The 25,224-nt window shown below is 44.0% G+C and overlaps 1 protein-coding gene across 5 annotated transcripts in view; it reads left to right on the top strand.

The window, feature by feature from the left end:
- LOC128890332 (helix-loop-helix protein 11-like) overlaps window positions 1-25,224 on the top strand; it is a 96,061-nt gene that overhangs the window by 51,188 nt on the left and 19,649 nt on the right. For 4 of the 5 annotated variants that reach the window (XM_054148727.1, XM_054148728.1, XM_054148725.1 and 1 more), the window contains one exon: window positions 19,369-20,157. The exons of the other annotated variant lie outside the window; for it this stretch is intronic. In XM_054148727.1, the coding sequence (XP_054004702.1) occupies window positions 19,369-19,512 (144 nt within the window). In that variant the 3' untranslated portion in view covers window positions 19,513-20,157. Of the gene's footprint in view, window positions 1-19,368; window positions 20,158-25,224 lie in introns of those variants that run through there. 5 annotated transcript variants of the gene reach the window in all.

Raw genomic sequence — 25,224 nt, 5'->3', positions numbered from 1 at the left:
AGGTAAAAAAAAAGCGTTGTCCAGACTCGCCTATATTGTTCTGTCAGAGTAAATCTCCACCCATGGTTCGTCCAGCTCGATTGAACTTTTTCCGCATTTCACGACGATCCTCTATATGTATACGTTGGAGACACCCGTTAACCAGATTTGATTTTTCATCCTCTGACCCGTGTCTTTGATGTCCACTTCGCGGTCACAAATACGAACCTAACCGATTCGTTCGAGTGTTGTGTTTCGACGTTTGCGAATGGAAAAGCGTGAGCTCGCATTTTGCGAAAGAAATGGAAAAGGAGTAAGTTATAGTAACATTAATTTTCTTGGTTCTTCACACTGGACACGTTAAAGACGAAGACAGAAAGGGGTGACAGGACTTTTCATTAAGAAACTAAAAAAATTCATTTCGAATGAATTCATTTTTAAGTGGAAAATTGATGAGGTTGCAAAAATTAAATGCTAGGACAAACGTCGAATGATCTAATCTCGAATCGGTTCGAGAAAGTTTGTCGACTCGTCGAGTCTATATCCCCATCCATGTAGAAGAATAGCACGGAAACGGAATGGCTGGGTGAAACGAGGCGAGCCGAGCGGGAGGGCCCCGTGAAAGAAATTACAAACTATTATCGGCGGCGGTTCATTGAGAAAAATTGGTTTGTATTGGGAATTGCGGAAGGGGATCCGTATCGTGGCTCGTTAGGAGGTCTGCATTCAGGGCCGAGTTTACGGGCACATTGAGGTTTACGAACTCTTCACTTCGGGAGCTCGCGACGAGAACTTTGCAGTTTCCGCGACGCTGTGCTGGTTCGTTGCCACACAAACATGTTACTCTGCCAGCGGCTCTCGATAAGAGAGCTGATTTCTGTAATTACTGGAGGAAAAACTTTCCATCTTCAAAAACGAAAAAAACGGGTGAAATTGGCCAAATAGTTTATTGTATCTTCTATTTGACACATCGACTACCAGAATTTTTCGAATTCTTCAGAGAAAAGCACTGTCGTACATGGCTGACGTGGCGTGAATAGGTCTGACTGTAGTTTCGAGACGACACTGGGTTAGGTAATTCCAGGTCCAGATTTCTGTGACTTGTCATGAATAGAAATCCTAATAAAGTATCACGATACTTTAAAGACAATATTCAGAAAGATGATGGTGTTCGCTAGTTCGCGAAGGAGTGGGTTAAGCCTCCAACGTAGAAAATCTATAAGTAGATCATTTTTGGAGTGACCTTGTATGAGTCAATTTCGTCAACAAGATAAGCCGACGCCACGAGGAGGTGACAGAAAGGTCCCTAATTATTGAATTTTAAAGACCACCAAGTCGTAAGGGTAGAAAGCTACATGGTCCCATGATTTTTGGAGCAGGCCTCGCTCGAGCCAGCAGCCACGAAGAAGACAGCCTAGGCTGGCAGCGCGCGCTGTCCAAGGCAAGTCCCGTGGCTCCGCATGGCATCGTGCATGGTAGTTAGCGGATCGAAGGATCCTCTCGAGGAAGGCACCATCGGCGACCCCGAAAGCTCTCGTTGGCTGTCGTAGGAAGCGCAGACCGAGCATACCAGCCAGTCTGGCTGCCTGGCTGGCTGGCCAGCCGGTCGATCAATATTGCCATGGCTACGACGTGCAACGTGGAGGAGAAAGAAGAGGAGGCGGAGTAGGTGGCGGCTGGCTGGCTGGCTGGCTGGCTGGCTGGCTGGCTAGAGACCTGGTGGAGGGGTGGTTGCTCATATTCCGGTTACACACGAGAGGGTTGAGAACAACCAGGTCTGATTCCGTAGCGGCTGCGGCGGCGCGAAGGAGGCGGGAGGTGTAGGAGGTCTGGATGTACGGAGGTTACAACGTAGTAGTAGAAATACGTATTTCTACGTCACGAGACCTACACCTTGCCCCACCAAGCCAGCCAGCCATCCAGCCATCGCCGACGCGTTCTCTACTCGAGCGATTCATGACGACGTAGAAACTGCTTCTCGCGTCGGTGCTCGCCAGAAAGAAACGCTGACACAACCACCGGGTGGTTTCTTCCATCCTCGAAACTCGATCGCTATAGCGGACACGCTTACACGTGTAATTCCGGACGCTCTTCGCGACACTAGACACGCCGTGTTCCTCCAAGAGGCAAGAATTTCGTTTAGAGGGTGGCGAATGAAAATTAGGCGGCTGGGATAACACTTTGGGGTCCTACTCGCGAATCGGAGAACGTTGACGTGGATTGCCGAGGTATCTTATGTCTAGGGGTGGTTTCGACGTCTATGCGAAAGTATGCAATGAGTAGAGGTTGTAGATTAGTTTGGATTTCCCTTCGGGTTCGATCTGTAAATTGCAAATAATCGACAACTCGATGTTCTCGTGTCTAGGGGTGGGTTTGTTAAGGGTTGAAAAAACTGTATGACGAATGGAGATTGCGATAATTATATTTTATTAAATGAAATAATTAATCCTTTTCCAACTATGTTTACGATTTACATTCGTGACTTTCCAGACTTAACAGACGCGAAACCGAGGCGTATCGAGTTGCGCGCGCAAGCCAGCGCGTGATTCGTCGTGGCTATAATATTTTGCTACTTTGTAGCAAATGAAATCGCGTCGCGCACCGTTACAACCCTGGGTACTTCGTTCCCCCGTCCCCTGTGTACACTTAATTCTCTTTTTACACGGACTTCTTTCGCGCGAGCCAGAAAAAGGGAACTGATTCCATTTTGCCTGCTTTAACGAGCTCTCGAAAATTCGTTGTTTCAGAAAGTCACGTATTCAAAATGTATCGAATTTTAAATATTTTTACGTTCGAAACACAACGGTTAGATAGTACAGAGTCAAACTATGTTTTACATTCATTTTTGTATTTTATATTTATATTCTGCTTTGAAACGAAAATTCGAAACATAATTTTCAACTATCCACGCCCTTCGTCGCAGATGCAGTTAAACTAGTTACGGTTGGCAATCTCGAATGCAACACACGCACGCCAACGATCAAACAATCGCTTTATATATTTACAACCCACCGTTTTCGACTTTAACGTCAGCCCTTACGTGTTCACCCGTAAATTCGTTGCAGTTGACGTGTCCAAGCCACAATGTTGAACCCCCGTCGACCGTATCGCGATGCAATTTTCATGCCCCCCTCCTCGGGGCCGGTGCATTTGGGAAGGTGGACGAAAATCGTGCCTGGTATCCATATTGCAACAATATCCAAGGGGTAGACCGTTAAAGGCTCGAGCTGCACGCGCGTTGGCGTGCAAGAAATCTCTTCTACCTCCCTTTCATTCGTAGAACGCGAATCGTAAATGCTTCCCTCTATACATACCCTACAGGTTCGTTTTAGATGCACAGATTGCGATTGCTGCATTGTCTGTTGCCCGCCCCGAGAGAAAAATGAACACCTCTGGCCGGTTGTTGCGCCGCGGAGAACATTTGAAACGCTCAATGAGATCGGAGATTGTTTCCGCGCGATAATTGCGTGGGTGGTTGCAACTCCAAGAGGTCGCAAAATGGATGAAATAGTCGCGGCGAAGTAGCTAGTACAGGGTCCTGGGAAATTGACTGCGAACTAGGTAGAGGATGGACACCCTGTGACCAGGTTAATGAAGACTTTTGCAGAAGGGGTGCTAGGATTTTATTTTTCAATAAAACACGAATGGGTTAAACTTATCGTAGCATTACTTGAGCATGAAATTAATGGAATTTGTAAAATAATCGGACCAGTAGAAAGCTCACTTTAGTCTCAAAGCAGGCTTCTTCTATATTCGAATGTAATTTCAAATTTTTAACAAAATATTTTTAAAGAGATTAACCATGCTCACCGTGTTCGTCTGGTGAATATTTTAGCCAGCCGAAGAAGTAGCACGAGGTGTTGCGATATAAAAGGATCGACGTGCAGGAAGTGCTCGGTTGCGAGTCGACGAGGATCGATCGATCGCGAACGTTCGCGGGAGCTTGGGCGCGGATTGGCCACATAATTAATCGATCTTTCGCTCATCGATTCGCGCGCGGCCCACGGTTCCTTTCTTGCAGTTACAATGTTGCGCGTTCTGCTTTCGCAGCCCGACCAACCATGAAACAAAGGAAGTCGGAGTCTCGTAACCATGACGACAGAGCATAATTTACCATAGTATATCGAACGCGCGAGTGATCATCTTAAAGTTCGTGCGCAGTTCCTTTGTCCACTCGAAATTAAAAGAAGCTTGCTTGTCAGACTACAGTTCTTGCTTTTCCATCTTCGTAGATCAAATTTAACAAAGATTCTATTTTTAGAAGATTAGGTTTAAATAGAAACACAGCGTTATATTTAACGATAAGGGATTAATATTTCTAGCATAGGACAACAATTTTCTTTGCGTTACTTCATCGCGTTGTATAGTTTTAAACGTATCCGGCGTAACAGGAAACCAAAGGAAGCAAACTGCAACGAAACGCCGGAAACCGCTAATTTTTCGTCACAATCGAGGAAAATCCGACCGCGACGCGATTAATTCGAATTTAAATAAACGAAACGGCTTCGAACGTGCCCAGTTTTAATTACGCACAAAATTAAATTAAGCATACGACCGCTGAGAAGTCGGGAGAGCTTGGCAGTTGATAAAGTGTGGCGAAAATGTCGAAAGGAAATTATGGTGCATAATAGAAACGTAACAGTAAAAAGAAAGAGGCACATCGGGTGTGAAAATAGATAATGATTCAATGATCGCGTGATCGCCAATAATTTACGACCTGATGGTCCGCGATTATCCGCTACAAACTGCGAGTTATAATGGAGAGCCGCGAGCTATAAATTATGATGTAGCGAGATGCGAACAAAGAATAAGTAAAGCATCGTCGAATGTTCTTTGAATAATTAATAGCTGAGAAATTGTAGATCTCTTTGCTTCTACATCCTTGAGTGGAACGTCAATTATTCCATGATTTATACGGGGACTGGGTCGTATCATTTCAAACATAAAGTTACACGCGATGCACCAGGTATACGCGTGTGTAGCGCGGTTTCAATTTGTTCATATTTCTTCTTCGCCGCAAGTTGTTAAAAGCTGTTCTTCTTGTTGCTGTCGTTATTAGGGTATTAGCAATTTATACACAGATTTTATGCCGTTGGTATTTATTCAGTTGGTATAATAATGTTGAAAGTAACGGCTAAATGTGTACGAAATGCAAATGGATAATGGAATATTAATGTTGTTATATTATTTCAAGAAATATACCGCGTGAAATGCTCTGTTTGCATTAGAATAAATTACAATTGACTAATCAATGTCAAATCCTCAAAATATATCACTTGTCGGGCTCTGTTCGAGCTCCTCGATTTTTCCAAATGAATGGAAGTGATAATAAATTGAAATTTTATGTAGATTCGTCCTGGTCTATTGTTGGTCGTTATACGAGTCGCGCGATTCTCAAGAATATCATGAATGCAGTTACTCCCACCGTTCGTTTTCTACGTGACGTATAGGATTTCGCGAGGCGTGCATCTCGCGGTTGTTTTTAATCATGACGGCGGGGCATCGCATACCAACCGTTTTTGCTTTCGTTTGCGTTTATTACACCCGGAGCGAGTAACCTACTGCCTTGGTCGCTTCCATTACCTCCCAGGCTTGTCTCGTGTCATAATTCGCGTGCACGTGAGCGCAGCCAACGTTTGCCTTCGGAGATCGCTCGAGCATTCATACACCGAGTGCAACGAACGCACGCTGACGCCGCTCTCAAGGTCGAAAATCAGCTCGCGTATTTGTCCTCCGAGCGGGGAAAAAATTGCTCATCGAGCGAGGCAATTCGATGCATAAAACATACCCGCGTCTCGCAGCCTCTATCATTACACCTGGCGCACTTATTAGGCTCGTTTCACGTGTGCGTTTTATGCCGGTCGGGATATTCGAGATCGGGATACTTGGACTTTAATCGAATTTAATTGAAGGCTATTTATCGCTCTGATATTCAAATTTATCTCTGCGTCTTTGTATATCCAACCGAAGAAGAAATATTTCTCCAATCGATGACTTCACCTTTACACTTGCAAATAAATTCCATTGAAATATGGCTGGCTGGAGGTGCTGTTATTCCCTCAGTGAGTACGCCACTGTTGAACGTACAACGAGTGAGCGTACACACGCCACTGTGTACTCGCTCGTATGCGCTCGCGAGAACCGACCACGCGCGAGTACACTTCGAACGTGTGTGCATCCCGTGTGTGCACGACCGCACGATACGATATATGTACTACGTAGTACGCCACGTTGTTTCTGCTACAAGTAACCGGGGTGGAATTAGTACGCCGTCGCAAGTTTCCTTTTTCTTTTCTCGACGGCGCCCGCCGCTCTGTAAACTCGAGACGCAACGTCCGACGCCGCGGTACGTGTTTCCCAAGACCGCGATAATTCCGTGAATTTGAGGATCGTTTTAACACTCTTAGCGCCAAACGAGGTAGTTTACAGTCGTGTTTTATTTAATATCGAGCGACGAATTTTTTTTAGAGTTTTAGAGACTCCGCAGGGAATGTAGGCTACTTCATATTCATTCAGGACTGTCACATTATTTATTTTATGTATTGTCACTCAAGAACAATGTAAACGAATAACATTGTCGAAAGATTCACAAGTGAAAAATTTCTCAAGCGAAAGATTCTCAAGTGAAAAATTTCTCAAGTTCTTCAACATGCTTTAAATTTGGTTGCCGCGCTTGAAATAATTTTAATTCGCAAGAATCAAGTAAGCCTACCTTCTGGCGATCCAGGGGAGGTTAACTCGAGTTGCCCCCCCTCGTGTAAATTTGTAGATGCGCCACTGGGCGTCGAGAGGAGTGCGCAGCAAGCGTCGACGGCACACGAGGGCCGGCGACTTCTTAACGTGCACGCAATTCAACTCGAGCCCCGACTTGACTCGATACGCGAGCCGAGCAGTTTCTCGTTAATGAAAACTTTACTCCGCTTCTGCGCCCGTGTGCGTCACGGGGCCGACTTTACTACGCTCGTGCGCGAGCGCGCGATTATTCACCGTTTGACATTTTAATTGGATCGCCGTCCTTCTAATTGCACCGCCGGATTAACGCTGATTCGCCGCCGAATTGTTCCTCGCGAGGACGCGATGCTTCCAAACTGTTCGAGGAAAGAAAAATAAAACTACAGCTGCTGGGTGTTAAATTAGCGTGAACAGAAATTATTTCTACTTTTAATCGTGTCTCTCGCAGAGATAACATTAGGAACAAGTAAACATTTATTTAGCTTGATCTTAGTACAAGACATTACGCAACTTATTTTTTTGTTATTATAAAGAAAACATTCGCGTTAAAATTAGTTCCCCGCGAAACTCATCGAACATAGTTCGAGAGCTAATTACCGATTAATTAGAAGCATTCGAATTCCACGCACGCACAATGCGCGTTGTGCAACGTTTTTGTTTTCCAGCAGGTCAGAGCTACCTTTCGTTAAAATTCATACCAATCGAAAGCATAATCAATGCAGCGCAGCCTCGATACAAAATCAACTTTCCGCGAACGTTTTGCGTTGTTTGAGGATTAATTGACGATTTATCGAGAGCGATTTCTCCAGTTCGTATACTGGATTGAAAATGAAAAGAGTAACGTTTTCCAAGTGCGTTAAAACGTGAATCTCGATGATTGCCCCGGAGGAAATCGGTTACCTCGAGGCGACTGGCAATCGAGGAGATCTTTCTTCTGATCGCGATGCAGTCAACCTTGGTGGCGTTAAAAAGTCAATCGATAATCATAATAACGCACCGGCGCGAAGGTCTCAGCCGTGATTTATCGTAGGTCACGTTCGTACTGAGCATTTTCTACAAACACTTTTCATTTTTCAACGACGAAGATGTTAAAAGGGAAATATTTTCATCGAATCATTCGTTGATTAGTGGCTCTTGAGAAACGAGAAACTCTTCTTCGAACTTTTCATTTTAAACAAAAAAGAACGAACGGTATCAAATGTACACGGTATCGAATTCTTCCAGTACAATGCTTTCATTATTTCAATTTAACGAGTAACAAATGAAAAGTCGTTTTCATTCTCTCGTATTCGTTACTCGAAACTTTTGTCTGGATAAGAATGTTGCCAATCCTTGAAAGAACAAGTCACGGACACGTGACAACGCGCGAACCAGCAACAACGGAAAAAGAATCACGCGAAGGAGCACGGCGAAGTGCAAGGAGAAAAATATAAAGGCGAAAGAGTGGGCGAACGATCAAGGGGAGAGCAGACTACCGGATGTGACGTACTCGGCCGTCTAAACATAGATACGCGCCACGCAACTCTGCCTCTCCTCTTCAACATTGTAACGCCTGCCTGCTCTGCCCGAGTCCCTCCACTCACCGAGGCTTTACTCAAGGCTACTACTGTTATCGAGAAGTCAGCGAAATGGCAATCACGCAAATATCGCGATCGACTGTAGGAAACATCGAGGTGGAGACAATTCAAGTTTTGCACAGGGTGATATCTCTTTGTTTAACGAAATAAAAAAAAAAAAAAAAAAAAACCTGAAGATGGTGGTTAATCAGAGGAACTTTTGAGAGGTTCGAGGAAAACCTTGCTGATAGAGGGTGTCATCGTTGGGTCCTTGGTGGCGAATCAACTCCCTTGTGGTCTTCATGTTTGTAACAAAGAAACCTGAATTTTTCTTCATTGACCTAACCTTGATCTCTTAATAATCTCCTCAATTCTTCATTCTGGTAAAAATCACCACGAATAAAACGCCACGTTATCAGCATTCGTCCGACGACTTTTTCCTACTTGTTTTCTTCATTCCAGTTTGTGCTCGGCAGTTCCATTGGCCGTTGCTCGACGAAGCTCGTCGTTGCTTCCACTTGTCGTAAAGCGCGGAGAGGTAGGTTAGGGTTCTCCAGCTGGCTGGGGTTCGTCGTTTGTCATTACGCGACGATTACCCCGGCGCAATGAGTAACGCCACGCGTGGAAAAATGACTGCTGGCAGAGGGGATAAATATTGTGGAAAAAGAGGAGTGCAGAGAGCGCCCCGCCGTAGATAAAGTCCGCTTTCGAACGTAACTTCTGATTCATTCACCAAACACGCGTTACGCAACGTCGCCGCCACAATGAATTACGCCTGCGTGCGTGCGTTATCGCTGAACGCCGCTCGATCGTAAATCAGCGTGTTGCACCGTCGTCGAGATTCTTCAAATCCGTTACGAGAGATAAGCAATTTCATCGGGAGGCCATTGCGACCTCAGGGAAAACACGAAGACAATCAAGAACTCGTCGTCAATCTTTTTCTTTTTTTCAGGACTGCGTGAAAATAGCGTTTCCTTCTTCGCGGGAAGAGCGTAACGAAGTTTTATTGTCGACGAAGATGCTATCTTTGCAGCGAAGACTGAAGCAAGAGTTCATTACAACTGTTCGGTTTATTCATTTTTACACCTGTTTCATTCGAATGTAGACCATTGTATAATTTGATAAAAATTGGGATTTCGAACGAAACCACCGCCGTTTTAGTGAAAATCAAAATTTCTGCTAGCTTGGCTAATGGAATTGGCGTTAGCGATGGTATGACGCGACCTATGCGAGAAATGTCGGGCGAGGAAGTGTGTCGTCGCAAATAAGCGACGGTATTGTTACCCTTCCCTAAGAGACACGTTGCCGCCGCGACGTCCCAACGAATATACGACGCAATAAACTGCGCCGTGTTTATTAACATCAATTATACAGTAAATAATTAATGGTTTAAGCGTGTTCCGCCTGCACCTTATAACCTTGTGTCACTGGCGCTAAATCATGTCAGAGAAGATAGGAGAGAGATTAGAGGGTGAAAGTGAGGCTTTCTCGTCTCTGTTTTCCATTTAGTTGGCTTCACAATTAATTCCGTGGCTATTGTTAGGCGAACTCTTGATACCAAAGTAATTCTTACTAAACTGCAGCATCCATTCGACAATAAATTATTTCTTCAGTCTCACAGTTGCACCTCGCGATTCCGCAAATATCCACTATAATCGCAAATATAATTGCAAACTCTGCATGAATTAACCATTTTCTTGTTTTTTGTTGCAGGTAAGAGCATATACTTCTTTACTGCCCAATGAATTTCCTGTATAGCGACGTGTACCAAGTCCTGTACTAAAATCCTGCATCGATGCATTCCGAGAGTCTCGAAGACTATACAATTAATTACGTCGGTGAGTGTTCGTTCCGATTCGCATAATAATGATTTTTATCGCGTCCCTAGTGGTAGACGAAACGTCGAACAGCCACGACCGGCGAATTTTCAGTAAATACGAAACCTAGTTGACCGAGTTTTGTAAATCAATAACGCTATTCTAAACTTAAGATTGGATTTGATCGACCGCAACGATAACAAGCGCAGTAGCATGATCGTAACGCGGTTATAACTCAATATTACGGGAAACTTGATCAGACGCGATGCTATTTTTTTCCTCCTCCCTTCGGTGCTCCCGCGGGTGCGAATAATTTGATTTGCACGGTGGCAATGATGAGCCAGGCGCAGACGAACGTTCGATACAGTTCTCGTAATTCAATTTCATTTTAACTATAACTTTATTCTTATTTTTCGTCGATTTTTATTAATACCGACCCTATTCTTATTATTCTTGCTAATTTTCGGTTCAAGTCCTCGCGAAAATTGCAGCTATTATTTTGTATCGAAAATCTAATTCCGATATTAATCGCAACGAATTTCAGATAAATTATGCATTTTTCGTATGCAACATTAATTAGATGGAAGTCTATCTTTATTGTGCGGTCGGTCATGACGCTTTCTATACTTTCTCCGCGTTTATTTTTCATAAGTGGAAAATGTCAATATTTCTTACGTTCCGTTAGCCAGCGAAGACACCATAATACCTAACATCTAAATTGAAATCGTTTCCTCGCTCGTTACCTGAAATGCAGTTAATTTACTGTTATTTCTATTTGATAGGATTATTAGTTTAATTGGCGAGGAATCATAGAATTATCGAAATGAAGTCAGCCAGCTTCACACAAGTAGCTTTTACACTTTATTAAGGTTGATACCAAGGCGTTCACCCATACCAACCCCCTCGAATAAAAATACGCAGAGCTCGCGAAACGATCAGATACCATTCACGCGGCTGGCTGATCAATCGTAATCCGTGGCTGTAATCGAGGTGGCTCTATCGAGAGCTATTGACATTTTCCGACCTCGTAATGGCACGTGCTCGAGTTCCAGCAATGATGGGGAAAAGAATGCCTTCGCAGAGCACGTATACGTGCCTCGCGATCGCGGCTACGGGCGAGGGTGTGAGCAAACGAATAAAGGCATTTGTCACATGTGCCCTTAAGACTGCTGGACTTCCCCCTGGGGGGTTGTAACGTCGCACAATGGGACTACCCCCTCGCATGAATGGCTCGATTGGTCGTCCAGGAAACCTAGAACCCTTCGTTGGATTTCTTTCCTCGTTCCACCTGCACCGTGCCTTTTTTCTCGAAGCTCCAGGCTCGATGGAAAGCTCGAAACACCCTGGTTAACGTCGTCCTCTGTTCGAGTAGCGTGATCAAATTTGTCGTGGATCACGAATCGTTTTTCTTTATTCTGGTATTCAAATTTGTTCGAGTATCGAGTAATTCAAAAATGGTAAACAGTTGCGACCTGAATTTTTCTGTAATATTTTAAAATATCGGTTTAAAGCAGAGTATTTTTAGTGCCATCGACTAGGATCATATTTGACTGGTTAACCGCGACTCTATTTACGGAGGTATGTTTCTTATCGATGGGTTGCAGTACAGAAATACTCGTTGAAGGACAAGTAGGTACTATAGTCGAAACTCGTAATCATAGGATTCGTCCCACCGACTTTTCCTGTTATTTCTGGTTCTATACTTAAAAATAGGAATCCACCGCTTACATAGCGGCGCGTAGTTAGCTTCATTTTATAGGCCAGAAGAATTTCACTCGTCTAATCGTCTAAATAATTCCTGGAAACGCTTCCGAGCTAATTTTTTTCATTTCCAAAAGTCACGAAACGATGGAAATTGTCGATGAATCGCGAGTTCTGGCGACATGTGGGATCCGAGATCGTGACCCGGCAGCGTTTAACCGGAAGTGAACTTGATCCCAGCTCGTGGCGGGGGTCAGAGGTGACGGGAGACGCGTTGTTTGAATGGTTTTAAGGTAGTCGAGTTTGAAATTCTCTCCATAGCGAAATGACGGGGTGAGCTCTACGGCAAGGACCCGCGGAGGTCCTTACGGTTGGGAATTCTGCACAGCCTCCGCCTACAGGAGCCTCAGACGGGAGCATCGATCTGGGCGTCGGCCTCAAGACAGCCCCTCTTCCACCCCCGCGCCCTTCTTCCTTCCTCGTTGCTTCGCTGCTCGCTTACTCGCGCTCTTTCCCACCCTCTCCATCGAGTTTCTGTCGTCCTGGATAGCCCCGGCTCCACAGGCGCACCCCTTTCAATTTTTTTTCTCCCCCTTTTTTTTTTGTCTCCACCTTTTTTATTCAGCCGCGGAAACTTCGGCCAAAGTGGACCAATTGTCCCGTTATTGTTTTATTCCGCTTTTTCCCTTTCAAGTGTTTACAGTACGGCGACGATCGCGTGATTATTGTCATTTTTCCTCGCCACACCCCCGCACGAAAACTTGTGCCACGTTCTCCGCACCCTCGATGGCCGCGCGTCGTTTATCTCGCGGCGCCTCTTTCTCTTTGCGAATTTACTTACCAGCTTCGGAGATTCGTTTTTTTTTTTTTTGTTTCATATCGGTTTCTATTTTTCCTCCTTGTTTCCCGGTGCATTGCGCGGGGTAGTTCGAGGATTTTTGGAGCGGATGATGAAGAACTCGTGACCTTCCTAGTGTAAATAATTTGAGAATTCATGACGATAGGACCTTTTTATTTGAATGGTGGAGTTTATTGAAAACCAAAATCACGAGGGTGTCACGCCGTATCATTCATGCTCCATTAAAATACAGAAATTCTAAAGCTCTCTTCAAGTTACCCTCTGTTATCGTACGAGAGCAGCAATGATCAAAATTTCTCGTCCATTAAAATTTGAACCACAGCGTAGAATTTCCGCAATGAACGAATAACGATGGCAAACTCTGGCGAATAAAGAGTATCTTCTTCGTGTTCCGCGAAGATAGGCGTCCCGAAGCGTCGACTTCGCACTTTGTATCGGGAACTGAAGCGAGAAAAAGTAGCGATAAAAAAAAAAAGCGCAGTAAGATTTAAGAGGCGCCGATGGAAATTTCCCCGATATCGCGGCGGAAAGGCGCACGCCCACGACTCCTCGCACAAAGGAAACGATTTTAGATGACAATTCGGTTGCACTTCTGGCGTTTCCCTGACGCCTTGACATTGCATCTGTGGCGACGTCAGTGCAATCAAGAACTCATCTCCTCTAGAAAGGACAGCCTCTCCTCGCTATTGTGCGCTCGTCATTCAGGAGGGAGCTTGTCATCGGCTTTGGAACTCGGCGGAAACGCGAGTTTCAACTCGGTTTGCGACCTCCCTTTGCCGTTCCTGTCTACCAGTTCTGTTTTTTGATCCTTGTTACCATAATTGCCGCCAGATTGCACAGTATCTTCGCTTGATTCCGAAGCACTGGTTGCGCGAGACGTTGGGGTGAAATGTAGTTCACGATCGCATTGCAATTATTCAGTATTGGATTCTTCCGAGATTCTTCGTGGATTTTTTTGAGTCTACTTTTCATATTTCATATTTTGACCAGTGTTGCTTTTTACTTACTCGAGCTTTCAATTGCTTACTCAAAGGATTTACGTAAGAAAATAGAAGAAACAAAGCCGACGGAAGTACTTTTTCTTCCTTTCCTTGCGCTAAAACTGGCACAAACCGCCGTGCTCATTTCCTGAAGCAACAGTTTCAAATTTTACACCTGTTGTTTATGTCCCGAAGAGTTCCGTTTCGTAATCACACCGAGATCTTTTTAGTGTTTATTAACCGTGCTCTCGAGTCATTTTGCGCCGCGCTTGTAAAAGTCGAGAGATTGTCCCCGAGACACCCGTAAGCTCCAATTAAGGAAAGCGAAAGAAAGTTCTAGCAGAAATTTCATTTCCACGATAGCTGGGGATGAACGTACACGAAAGAAAAACTGTAGATATTTTTTGTAAAGCTCCGCTGTTTGCACACGTTGGCAAACGTAGGAATATTTAAACTCCTAGCGATAGTACTATGGTAACGTATAGATAAATTCTAAATTCTGTTGAAAATTTCATCGAAACGCGAGTTAAACGCATAATAAATAGCTCACGCTGCGTTATTTCCGCGCACCATGGTCGCTGGAAATAATCCTATTAGAATGTATGGTTGAAGTTCGTCCTGCGTACTCATTACGAGTTCCTGAAATATGGAAAATTCTGCCAAGTAACGGAAACGGAGCGACTATAGACGCGACAGTTTTCGTAACCCTTGGCAATCTGTGACAGATTATTCCACTTGAATTAAGGAAGCCTAAGCTGGGGGAGAGAAAGTGTTAATAGATTGGATTACTGAATCGATATACCCCTCGACCAATTAAGCGATTTAAGAGTATTATGGTAAGTTTCTCTATCTATATATTTTCTTTCAAAGCAAACCTCACGCGGAACCCGAACAACACCGACGTACCGTAAAGTGGCTTCCGGATTTTGGTTTTTCCCTGTCGTATATTCATCGTTTACAAGAGTGACAAAATTGGAGAGAATTAAATTTCAGGTAGAAAACTTAAACGAACCTGTTCTCCGTCTTCCTTGATACAAACACGGTCGAACGATATTTCATATTGTATACATTTACTTGATATTCATCATCGATCCTTATTTATGAAAGTTTCGAAAGGTGCTTTCCTCTTCACCAAAATGTTCGATACTTTTCTATCTTACAAAACCTCCTGAAATATCCCGAGGTATTCCAACCTCCATCAACATTCAGCTGCACCCCCGATAATTCCTGAACGCTGCATCGCGATGGATGGCCGTCCAGTTTAATCCGTCGTGCGATCTGACGTCTCGGGTAAGAAAACGCACGAGGACGATGGTGTAACTAGCCGGATGGCATACTTACTCCGTGGTCGTAGAAAAAGAATGTCGCGCGATTGGAGCCGTGGTCGTGGTCTCGCGCTTGTGTTTCTGTGTCGTCGTTGGACGTACGCGAAGTCGAACGACCCTGGGGAGAACGTTCGTTTGCCTGTTGCGTCGTCGTCGTCGTCGCGGCCAGGCGACTGCGGAGCCAGGTACGCGTACGTGGAATCGGAGTCTCCTGGAACCTAGTTAAGAATTGCGTAACACGCTGCGGGTCAATTACCTTAGGCGTAGATGCCATTGCGGCGACGGTGCGCAATCGTTGCAAAGTGATCTCGTTGCAACGCGTACGCGTTGGCCGCGGCTCGTCGATTACGTTTGGCTCGCTCTCGGCTGTTACGTAACACCCTGGCTGCGTGTGTAAACAGTTCGCGATTTTGTGGGTGGCGCTCCAACGGCCACTGATCCTTCCATCAGGGACGGATCTAACCGTGGAAACGATGAATGAACGCGGGATGCGAGAGGAGCGTCTGCTTTGAAATGTTCGTGAGACATGTATCGCAACGAATCGAACCATTCGCAGGATTATCATAAATTTATTTCAACGACTGCGATGAGAGTATGTCTCGGTGATAATTTGCATTCGACAGGAGACTTCAGAAAGGGAAAGGTCCACACCCCCACGGTAATTAGTCCAGGGTCCGATTAGTCTGGATCCGTCGCTGATCCTTCCATCGGTTTACGCGTATTTCGCTGGCTCGTGCGGGACTTCCTAAACGATCAGTGGGAGAATGTATCACAGGGGGTGAATTACGCGCTGATAAACCTCGAGTTAAACTCCGCTTGCGCCTCCCTCCGATATGCAGCGGCGATTGGACCGTGCGCGGAACGTTATTCGGAATTTCGTGCGATCCTATCTGTCCTGGGTAATTTTGGCGGTTGCACGTTAACTCCCTGACGACTGGGGACGCGTGGCGCAACCCTGAGTCGTCGTGCCCTCCAGTTGGGGAGTAATCGAGCCACTCGTTGGGAAAAATGAAGCATCTGATTCCGTGATTTTTAATCACTGCGCCGTGGCAAATCACTCATTTTTTCTTTACTTCTTTTAGATCGTACAATTAATGCGTTCTTCTTTGATAATCTCGTGTTGGTTATCTCCCAAATGAAATATCTCAATCTAATCTCGTCTTACTATTCTTAACCTAATCCTCCCAAAGAGTTAAAGGATAAATAATAGAACATTAAAAATAATTCAACACGTAAACTTTATCTCAATCTATAAATTATTACCGTTGAGGCACTCTTGGTAATAGAAAGCAGGAATTGCCTCCTGTGTGTTTCCATAATTTATAAAGACAACGCTAACTTCGATGTATCTAAAATTTATACACACAGACACGTGTCTTCGTGACATTTGCGAATGCAAAGTAGCACCGAGGGAAAATTTTCTGTTCTGTTCTCTCAAATCATTTTTGCATCGCGGACCTACCGCGGCGTCCCGTACACCGCTTTCCTCGCGCTGCCCCGGTCAGGCAAGCAGTTAACCTTTTTACTGGAAATAAACTCACGCTACGAGCTGCTATGCAGTTTTTCAATCCCGTCACACTTGACAAACTGATTTTCGACGTTCACCAATCGGATGCCGCTTTTCCCCGAGTCCGTATCCGGCGAGCTTATCCTACCGTTTACGCGCAGTATCGTTGATTTATTGAACGGCAAAAGGACGTTACTTTATAAAACTGGGGTTACTGGGGTTACTGGAAACCCTATTATAGGTAACCTCGTGTTCTAGGACGTCGTCGTTCTGAAATCTGTCGAATGATAAAATGGGATTGCTTTGTTAAAAAAAAAAAAAAAAAAATTCTAGAGCACTTTACTTCTTCGACACAATTAAAAGAAAATTCATCCGTTTAAAAGTGTCTACCATACAGTTTGAGAAAAAAAAAGTATCCCAGCACGTTTGAAACTAACTTTCTAACCACTCCAACCCCGAAGAACGATCGTGCGCGCAACGAAACGGTAGCGTGTATTTTTGCTGGTCCATCTGGGCCACGGTTCGCGTGTTCCAGCGTCCTGGACAAGAGGGTGTAATCTATATTTGTTTATTTTGTCGCCGCGGTGTGCGGCGGGATCCTACTTTTCCTCCAGCGGCAGCCTCCGCTCCTAATGGGGACTTCCGTGACAAGGCTAAGATTTGTTGCTCCCTGTATAAATGAGAAGCAAGGATTGCGAGATCCAGCGATAGAAACGGCGTCGGTTGTGTTGCCTCCTAGTTACCTCGAAAACCGAGATCGTTGGACAACCGTCTTTGGACTCGATCGTGCCCTGAATCTGTGGACATTCCAGAGCTATCGGCCAGACGGAACTCTCGCGACGATCGCGTGAGTATTCCTGGAATCCTAGAATTTCTATTTCATTAACGAACAGCTTCCGACAGAACGGGGCGATCCCACTCTTTCGCCGCGAATTCCCAATCGGGGAGGGTCGTCGATCCGAATTTAAAGTTCCATACTTCGTGGCAAGTTTCACGAGGTATAGTGAACGGATATAATTGTGTTTGGATACGAGATAGATAGATTTGGTGATGAGGATCAATTTGATGTAAAAATATTTTGTCGGTCATCTGTCTCCAACCTATGTTTCGTTTATCTTCCTTCTCTTATTCCGTCCGTTCTCTTGCCTCCAATGATACACGCTTAGAGGATCACCAGCGATGACGATCTACAGGCTGCGTCAGCTCGCGGATTCGCGAGAGAATCGTTCGCGAATACCGATAGTGGCGAGCTCGTGGGAAATCGCCTTTTGTCCCCCCTCGTGTCTCCTGTTTCATCCCCCCCCCCCTCTCTTTCCTTGGTCCGTTAACGAGCGGTCTGATAAAACCCCAGTCCGTATCTGTCGTTGTACTGGCAATAAATCAAGCACCGTCGCTCCCGCGCAGGACTCTCCTTGTTAACGAGCTCAACACTCCGTGGATGGCTAGGAGGAGAAAGAGCGCCACGAGCTGCTTTCACAAAGTGTCGCCGACTCCACGGGCGAATAAAAATCCCTACCAACGGCGAGACACCTTTCTTTCACGACGGGAGACCTGGTGATCGACAGCGATTGCGCGATGAAGGGTTTACGAGCTTGGAACGAAGCGCGTCGAGCTTTTTGTCGATGAATTGGAAACTATACGGGTTGGATTAGAGCAGAATTTGCTGGATAACTCGCGGGGATTATATCAGGTCATCTCATAAGTTCGTGCCGCAAACTGAGCCAATATTTAATTCAAAAAACTACAGCAATTTCATTCTTATTTCAATTATTTTGTTATTTTTATTTTTATTTTTAGAAACGAATAGAATTCAATCAGGAAACACGCACCTTAACAAAAGGTTAAAAAAACCAAAGGTAACAAAATTCCAAAGCCCCCCCTTTGAGAGATTCTTCGTCTTCCTTTGCGTTTCAACGATGACAAGCGTGATTTGCGATGGCGCGCGATCACGCTTATCAATATACTAGGGATATGTGCAAGGTCTGCTCGGCGTCGGATTACCGTGGTGATCTATCAGTGTACCGATCAATGTTTCACGACGCGTTGCTCAAAGCAAGAGGGAAAGGTAATGGAAAATGTATATCATCACGGATCTACCACTCCAGACGACGTGACAGATAGAATGGTTAGAGGTTGTACCGCTATTACGCTCGAAACAATTGAACCGAGTATCGCAATCCGTCATTGGTCGCTCTGGCCGATGCATCATTGCCGTGGGACAGCATTTTGGACGTTTACTAAAAGAGAATTGAAATTAATGCCCAGACCGTTCGTCATTCTAACGCTGTTTTCTAGCTTGGTCGTTATTTTTTTTTCTTTTTTCTTTTTTAAATTCAAGGTCAATTTTAAACCGTCTTTTTCAATGGTGAATCGATCGGTGGTAGGGATTTTTTCACAATTTTTCCTGTCTCTAAATTCGTGCACCTGATGTTTCCTTTTATCCAAAGTTTATTAATTACACACGAAATCTCCGAAGACGCCGTCCCACAGACGTCCCCTCGTGTCGCTGAAAGCAACAGAGATATTTTAGGTCCTAATGCTAGGTGGCTCAACTTGGGCGCTCCATTAGCGAGCAAGCTGTAATACCGCATGCAATTAATTATGGTTTAGGATGTCTGGCGTTCCTCTAGTATCGGATAGAGTGCATGAATCGCGCGTCGATGTACGAATTGATATGTTGATACATGCAGAAAACGAATTGCTACGATCGTTCTCTTTTGATACGATCTTTATTCTACTCAGTAATGGATATAGTCGAAACTAATTTCATGACTGTACCATAATAATAATAATAATTGCAGAAATGTTCACGAATCATACGACACGTTGAACTGTATTTCTAAGCTTGAATATCAAAAAGCGTAAAAACAGCTCCTTCGTTTTCTTAACGCCTGTTTTCTTTTCTGTTCCAGGTACGTATTAAGAGAACTACCCAGAACTGCGATAAAATACGCGAACGCTTAAGATCAAAGGTATGTCTTTCGCGGCAAGGTGATATTTCTTGTTCCGTTATAAGTGTTTCTAATCTATGTCACGTATTTGCTAATCCTCTATAATTGAACCGAAGAAAAAATAATTGGCTGCAGATTAGATAAAATAACGCAGTTATGCTTATGCAATTTCCATTATATAACACTCGACGTGTCGAGCTCGTCGTCGTTTCATTATGAAAAATATCACTCGTGAATTTTATACACGAATGGAAAAGCCATCGATCGCTTTTAACGTTAATTATGGGGGGGGCCAGCAATAAATTAATTAAAAGCTGGCTCATAATTTTCGAATTTCGCGGAACGATGGATATTTTCTATTTATCGTTGGAAATTTTAATTAACTTCGTGTTTGATCGGTATTCGCTTAAAGTAACGAAGAGATTAAACAGTTTACAAATATTTTCAAAGTATTTTTCCCGAGGATTTAAAAATAATTATGTTTTCCGAGAGCGTCAAACGTTTATTGACAGAACGAATACGTCATTATCTACGTGTGTGATATACTATAAATACCCGACATTATCATTTCTGATTTCAATACCGATATTCATGAGAAATTAAGTATTCCTCGCGGTCAAAGGGTTCGGTATGATTTAAAACCATCTAAAAGAAGCGCGAAAGTAATGAATGAATTAGCTTCTAATTTATAACGTCGGAGAACGTACAAGTTCGCGAGTTGAGTTACAGGTTAGCCTTTAATTGACACTAAAAACGTGCGAGACTTTACATTCTCGCTGGCAACGTGACACGGCCCATATACTCGCGCAATGATACCTAACAATAGCCTTCCAGCTCATTATCCGCTGTCACGCTGCACTTTCTTGCGTATCTGCTTTCGCAATGCAGCCGAGGGTTCGAAATTTCCGGCCCCAAGACACCTGCTGCAAACTGCACACACCTAACTAACGGCTATCGATTTCGATTTACCGATAGCATCGTCGCAGATAACGATAACGCATGTAATAATGGCTATAGCAATTTCTTGAGACGACTCTGTTTGCTATCCGTGGACCAATCATCGTCGTTTTCTTTTAGTAGCGCCAAATCGTTAGGAAACGAGGCGTGCGTTAGATTAATTTCTGGGTACTGATTTTCACAGGTATTTAGTATTTTTTATTCTTGTTTATTGACTTATTAGGTTTAACATGTGAGGAATCGCTACGAAATGAATACAATTTTTCTGATGGCCTGTCATCATCTGCGCTCCTTTTATTATTATTATTATTATTATTATTATTATTATTATTATTCCAATCGAGGGGTAGCTTTGAAAGCTCATGCGTTAGTCTCCAGTACGTCATTGAACCGGAGTATGTCGATCACATAACTGGTATGAATCATTAAAGGTATCAGCCAGCGTAAATATCGACGGTACGAGTCGCTGGCGGCTCGCAAAGAAAAGGCCGGTCGATAACGTTCGCGATAAAAGTGAATTACGATTGGTCAGACGACCTATATCGCGCTCAGCCAGACGTCAATTGCCGTCGAGAATTTTCCAGATTAGCCTGGGGGTGGGACGGCGTGTGGGAGGGCACGTTTCACGACATTGATCTTTTATGGCTATCGTCTGCTCGGATTCGACGAGTCATTAGCCTAATTAGTCGATACCAGGCCGGAAGTAATTCAGGGGAGTCGTGTACGGTACTTTCCCGCGATCGTCCATCATTTCCTCGTTCGCGTGAAATCTCATTTTCTGGATTCCACGTGTTGCGTAGCATGGACCTTCCGTTTCGAGTCTATTAAATGTGCTTGGATGTTAATATATAGAAAGAAAGTTTCCACGCTGGTTCTTCTTAAAAAATATCCTCCCGTAATGGGAACTAAATAAATCTTTAATTTTGTATCTAAAAAATAAAGTACATTCCGTAGAAAAATAAATTACACACGTTCGAAATTGGATGGTCGGTGGACTCGAAGTAGTAAGAGCCAGAAGCTTGAATTCGATGCGACAATGGAGTTATCAGCGTCGCGTGGTAAAATATTGGCAAGTTTAAAGATCGTTTGGAGTAGGCAGGCAATGAAGAGCACTCCTCTACCGAAACACAAAGAACGGTTCGCTTCGGAACGGCAATAAACTGAAGAGTCCTTTCCGAAGTGACCACTATGCAAACCCGTTACACCCTTTCAACGCCTGTGACCGACTTTTTTCATTTGCCCCATCAGTGACGGTGTCGGCTTTGGTGATTCTTTTTTTCACGAGTAACCGTAACCAATAACAGAATAACATTCGAAAATCTGAATTAGCAATTTTCAAAAGCGGCGTCACTTTAAAATTTATCATTCGACAATTATTTAAATTCAACGCGATTCCAATTGTGCACTTACATAAACTAGCGCAACGTATTAAACATCAATTTTAACCTATATGATATAAAAATTGTTTAAACCCAGGCTCCCATGAACCTGAAGATGATGCATCGCAGAGGGAAGAATCCCGTGTATCCGTCGGGATTTCGGGGATAGGACGTGAAAGGTTCGGGTCACGTAACCAATCAGCATCGCTTATTATGCGGAACAAAGGAAATTACGGTGACGTGGACGGAAAGCTGGTGTTTGGCAACGGGAAAGCGTTAACTTCTGGCACGCGTGAACGCCTACACGCACGGCTAGTTGACCAATGCTGTTTACGCGGGCCCGACATAGGTCTCCGTCGCTGGTTACACGGGGCAAACTCGAGTTCTGTCTGTGTTTACGCCATTCGTCTGGCACGCGCGTGCCTCCGCATACTGAAATGCATTTAAAACGTTAACTGGATACACCGAGTAACAGGTACGGCCGATGACGATCGCGAGGGACACTTCGAAGCCACTCTGCCATTGAGGATTCCTCGTAGGCCGCCTGGGTAATGGTTTTCGAGTAATACAGGAAGACGGCAGGACAAATTAAAAGAAAAAATTCTTAGAAACAGGAACGTACACCGATTGCTGCTACCTCTTCGCTTATTATTTCCGAAAGGGGTTCAAGGATTTTACTTTCGAATAATCTACAAATACGTCCAACTTTCGAATAATCGTACGCGAAGGATACGAGCGTTCTGTTATTAAAAAAGAAAATTTTAAAGGAGCCCTTGGAAAACCATTTATACGATGAATCGATTCCATTGTTCATTTTACACAAGGTAGAGATAAACGTGGAGAACGACAGAGCTCGTTGTATGGCTGATGTATGCTCGTGTTTGATAACAACAAAAGGAGTTTAACAAACAGTGGTACGCTTCTTGCGACATTGTTTGCCGCACCATCGAGTATCTAGGTGGCGGATACGTATAAACGTACTTTTTTTTTTATTCTCGGGGACCAGAATCGTGAATCTTGTTGCGCTACCCTCCACAATTCGCGACAACTCGTAACTCAGAACGTCGTCCTCGACGAGCTTTATTGTGCCTGACTCTTTTTCCTCTCTGTACTTTTCTTTTTTCACACACACACACACACACACGTACACCACTTTCGTTCTGCTCCTAGCCAGGAGGACAAAAGAACAAGTGCTTAACGATCTCCGTAACAAATATATCGCGATTTTTAATAGCTCCTTACGATTCGAGAAAGGAAACGCGAGGCTGATCATTTTATCGCTTCAAACTCCAGCTGCCTGAACTCGATAAATTACCTCAATTCAAACCCACAGTTTGAGGAATAATTGAAATAATTTAAAGTTCTTCTCTTTCTCTAATTTATCTAGAGCCTCGGTCAGCGTTTTTCTGTCTTTGCGTAGTTTGACCGATTGTGCGAGCCCACGAGGACTCTCCCCCAGGTTAGGCGCGCGGGGGAAACAATTATGAGCGGGTACATCCACTGCACGAGATAAGTCGGTGTCATAAATTACGGAATACAATATAAATGCAAATTTAATGTCGGTTAGCCTACTGCTATTTGCGTTTACTCTTTCGGCCCCTCCCGTTTCCTCCAGATCGATTTGACGCCGCGTCTCCTGGTATCGTTTCGTCTTCCTTCCTGTTTTTGCTTAGCGAAATAATAGCAACTCGTCCCGTGTTCGTTCGATAAGGACCAGGACATTGGGGCCATTCTGAAAAAGCCTTTATAATAAATTCAAGACGCAACCTCGGCACTTCGAAATAATAAATAAAAATGTTTGTTCTTTTAAGAAATGGCGCTTCGACCCTTTGTCTGGAATATCCCGAGTCTCTCTGTACTACGTGAAATAATAATTATTCCATCGTCGATTAATTCCGACCGAGTCGCGACGATGCCGTCGAAGTTTATTAAAATTTCAAAGTTCGATCGATACAATGTTCATTATTTTATTCGACGTAACTCCAGCTCCTCGAATATGCATGTATGTTAAGCAAATGTGAGCAAAGTATCGATTAGATAGAAATCAATTTATGAATGTCGTCGTATACCCTTGCGTTGTTATCGTTTAATATTTGATCCTATTACTGGTTGGCGATATGATTATTAAATGAATTGCATTTCGTTCCCTTGAAATGCGTCGTTAAATATTAATATCCCGGGGACGCGTTATTGTTTTATGCCGGGGCGACTCGTAGCGACATTTAGTCGGAGTCGCACGATTATTAAACTTGGACTGACAGGATCTTAAGTACATGGATTTTATTTCATTCTACGAAGTTGAAATCATTTAGTTATTCATACATTCGCGAAGTAATTAATTTTTTCACAGTAAAATTTAAGTTCTTCTATATTATACTTCGCGTTTATTTACACACGAATGAACGTTCCTCTTAACGCTGCCTAAAAATGAAACATTTTTATCTCGAGGACCAGGAAGACGATTAGGTCGTCCCACGTCGCATTTCTATGAACCTTATCTCGCCACGCAAAGTGCGCTAATCGAGCAAACGGAGTCACGATGCTAATAGTGGACCGTAAATAACGTCGAGGAGCGTTGGAAGCCGTCGTGGCTAAATGAAACGCATTATAAGTCGTTTAATAGATGCGTGCATCGCTTAATAGATTCCTTTGGTCATCCGCTGATTCGCTGCGTTAACCGTTCTCTCGCGTTTGTCCTGATTCCTCTCTATTAGCCTGACTTCACTCGCGTTCCTGACCGGTTGCGCGATTATTCTCTTCGTCGCCTCCTCTCTTTCCACGATTTTATGCCACCGCGTATAAGCGTGCTCCATCGTTACGAGCGCTTTTATCGTATCTTTTATTGCCTGCTCTTGGCGATGGTAACGCGATATTGTTCTATTTACCTTGGCGGTTATTAATCTTCTCCAATGGAACGTGTAATTGGTTTCCACGGCGTAGAGCGAGAAAGCTGCCCGGGAACGACTCCGCGGAGCTATCGATTGTCGTTTCGATTAAAGCCAACACTCGCGGGGAGGAATACGCGGCCTGGAAAATTGGATTCCTTGCGCGATGTTTTGTCGATTGATGAAAATTAATCGTACTCGAGCGACTTCGATCGAGAAAGATTTGCAAGATTCTCTTGATTTAGGCCTTAAGGACCCGATGTCACGGATCTTGATGAAATTTTGTTCGGTTACTCCGCAACATTAATCAATTGCCTGGGTGAAAAATTATCTTACATAAAATACCCCAAGAATAATAATTACAAAGTTTATTTTTCACCTAATCCATCTCGTCGTCAGTCGTGCTATTACAAAGTACTTACATCGAGATCAGATCTAACCGAGTTTACTGTACGAAATACATGTAAATTCGTTCCTAATCGAGCAGTCTTTCGATTAACAAATTCCGTGGCATGAAATTTTAATAAGATATTATCTGAAATTGCCTGGGAGAATGTTAGAACGGTCACGGAACCCCTCTAAATTTAAGTTTAATC

The sequence above is a fragment of the Hylaeus anthracinus genome, unplaced genomic scaffold, assembly GCF_026225885.1.
Source record: "Hylaeus anthracinus isolate JK02 unplaced genomic scaffold, UHH_iyHylAnth1.0_haploid 12000, whole genome shotgun sequence".
NCBI lineage: Eukaryota > Metazoa > Arthropoda > Insecta > Hymenoptera > Colletidae > Hylaeus > Hylaeus anthracinus.
This window is presented reverse-complemented; position numbering and strand designations above follow the sequence as displayed.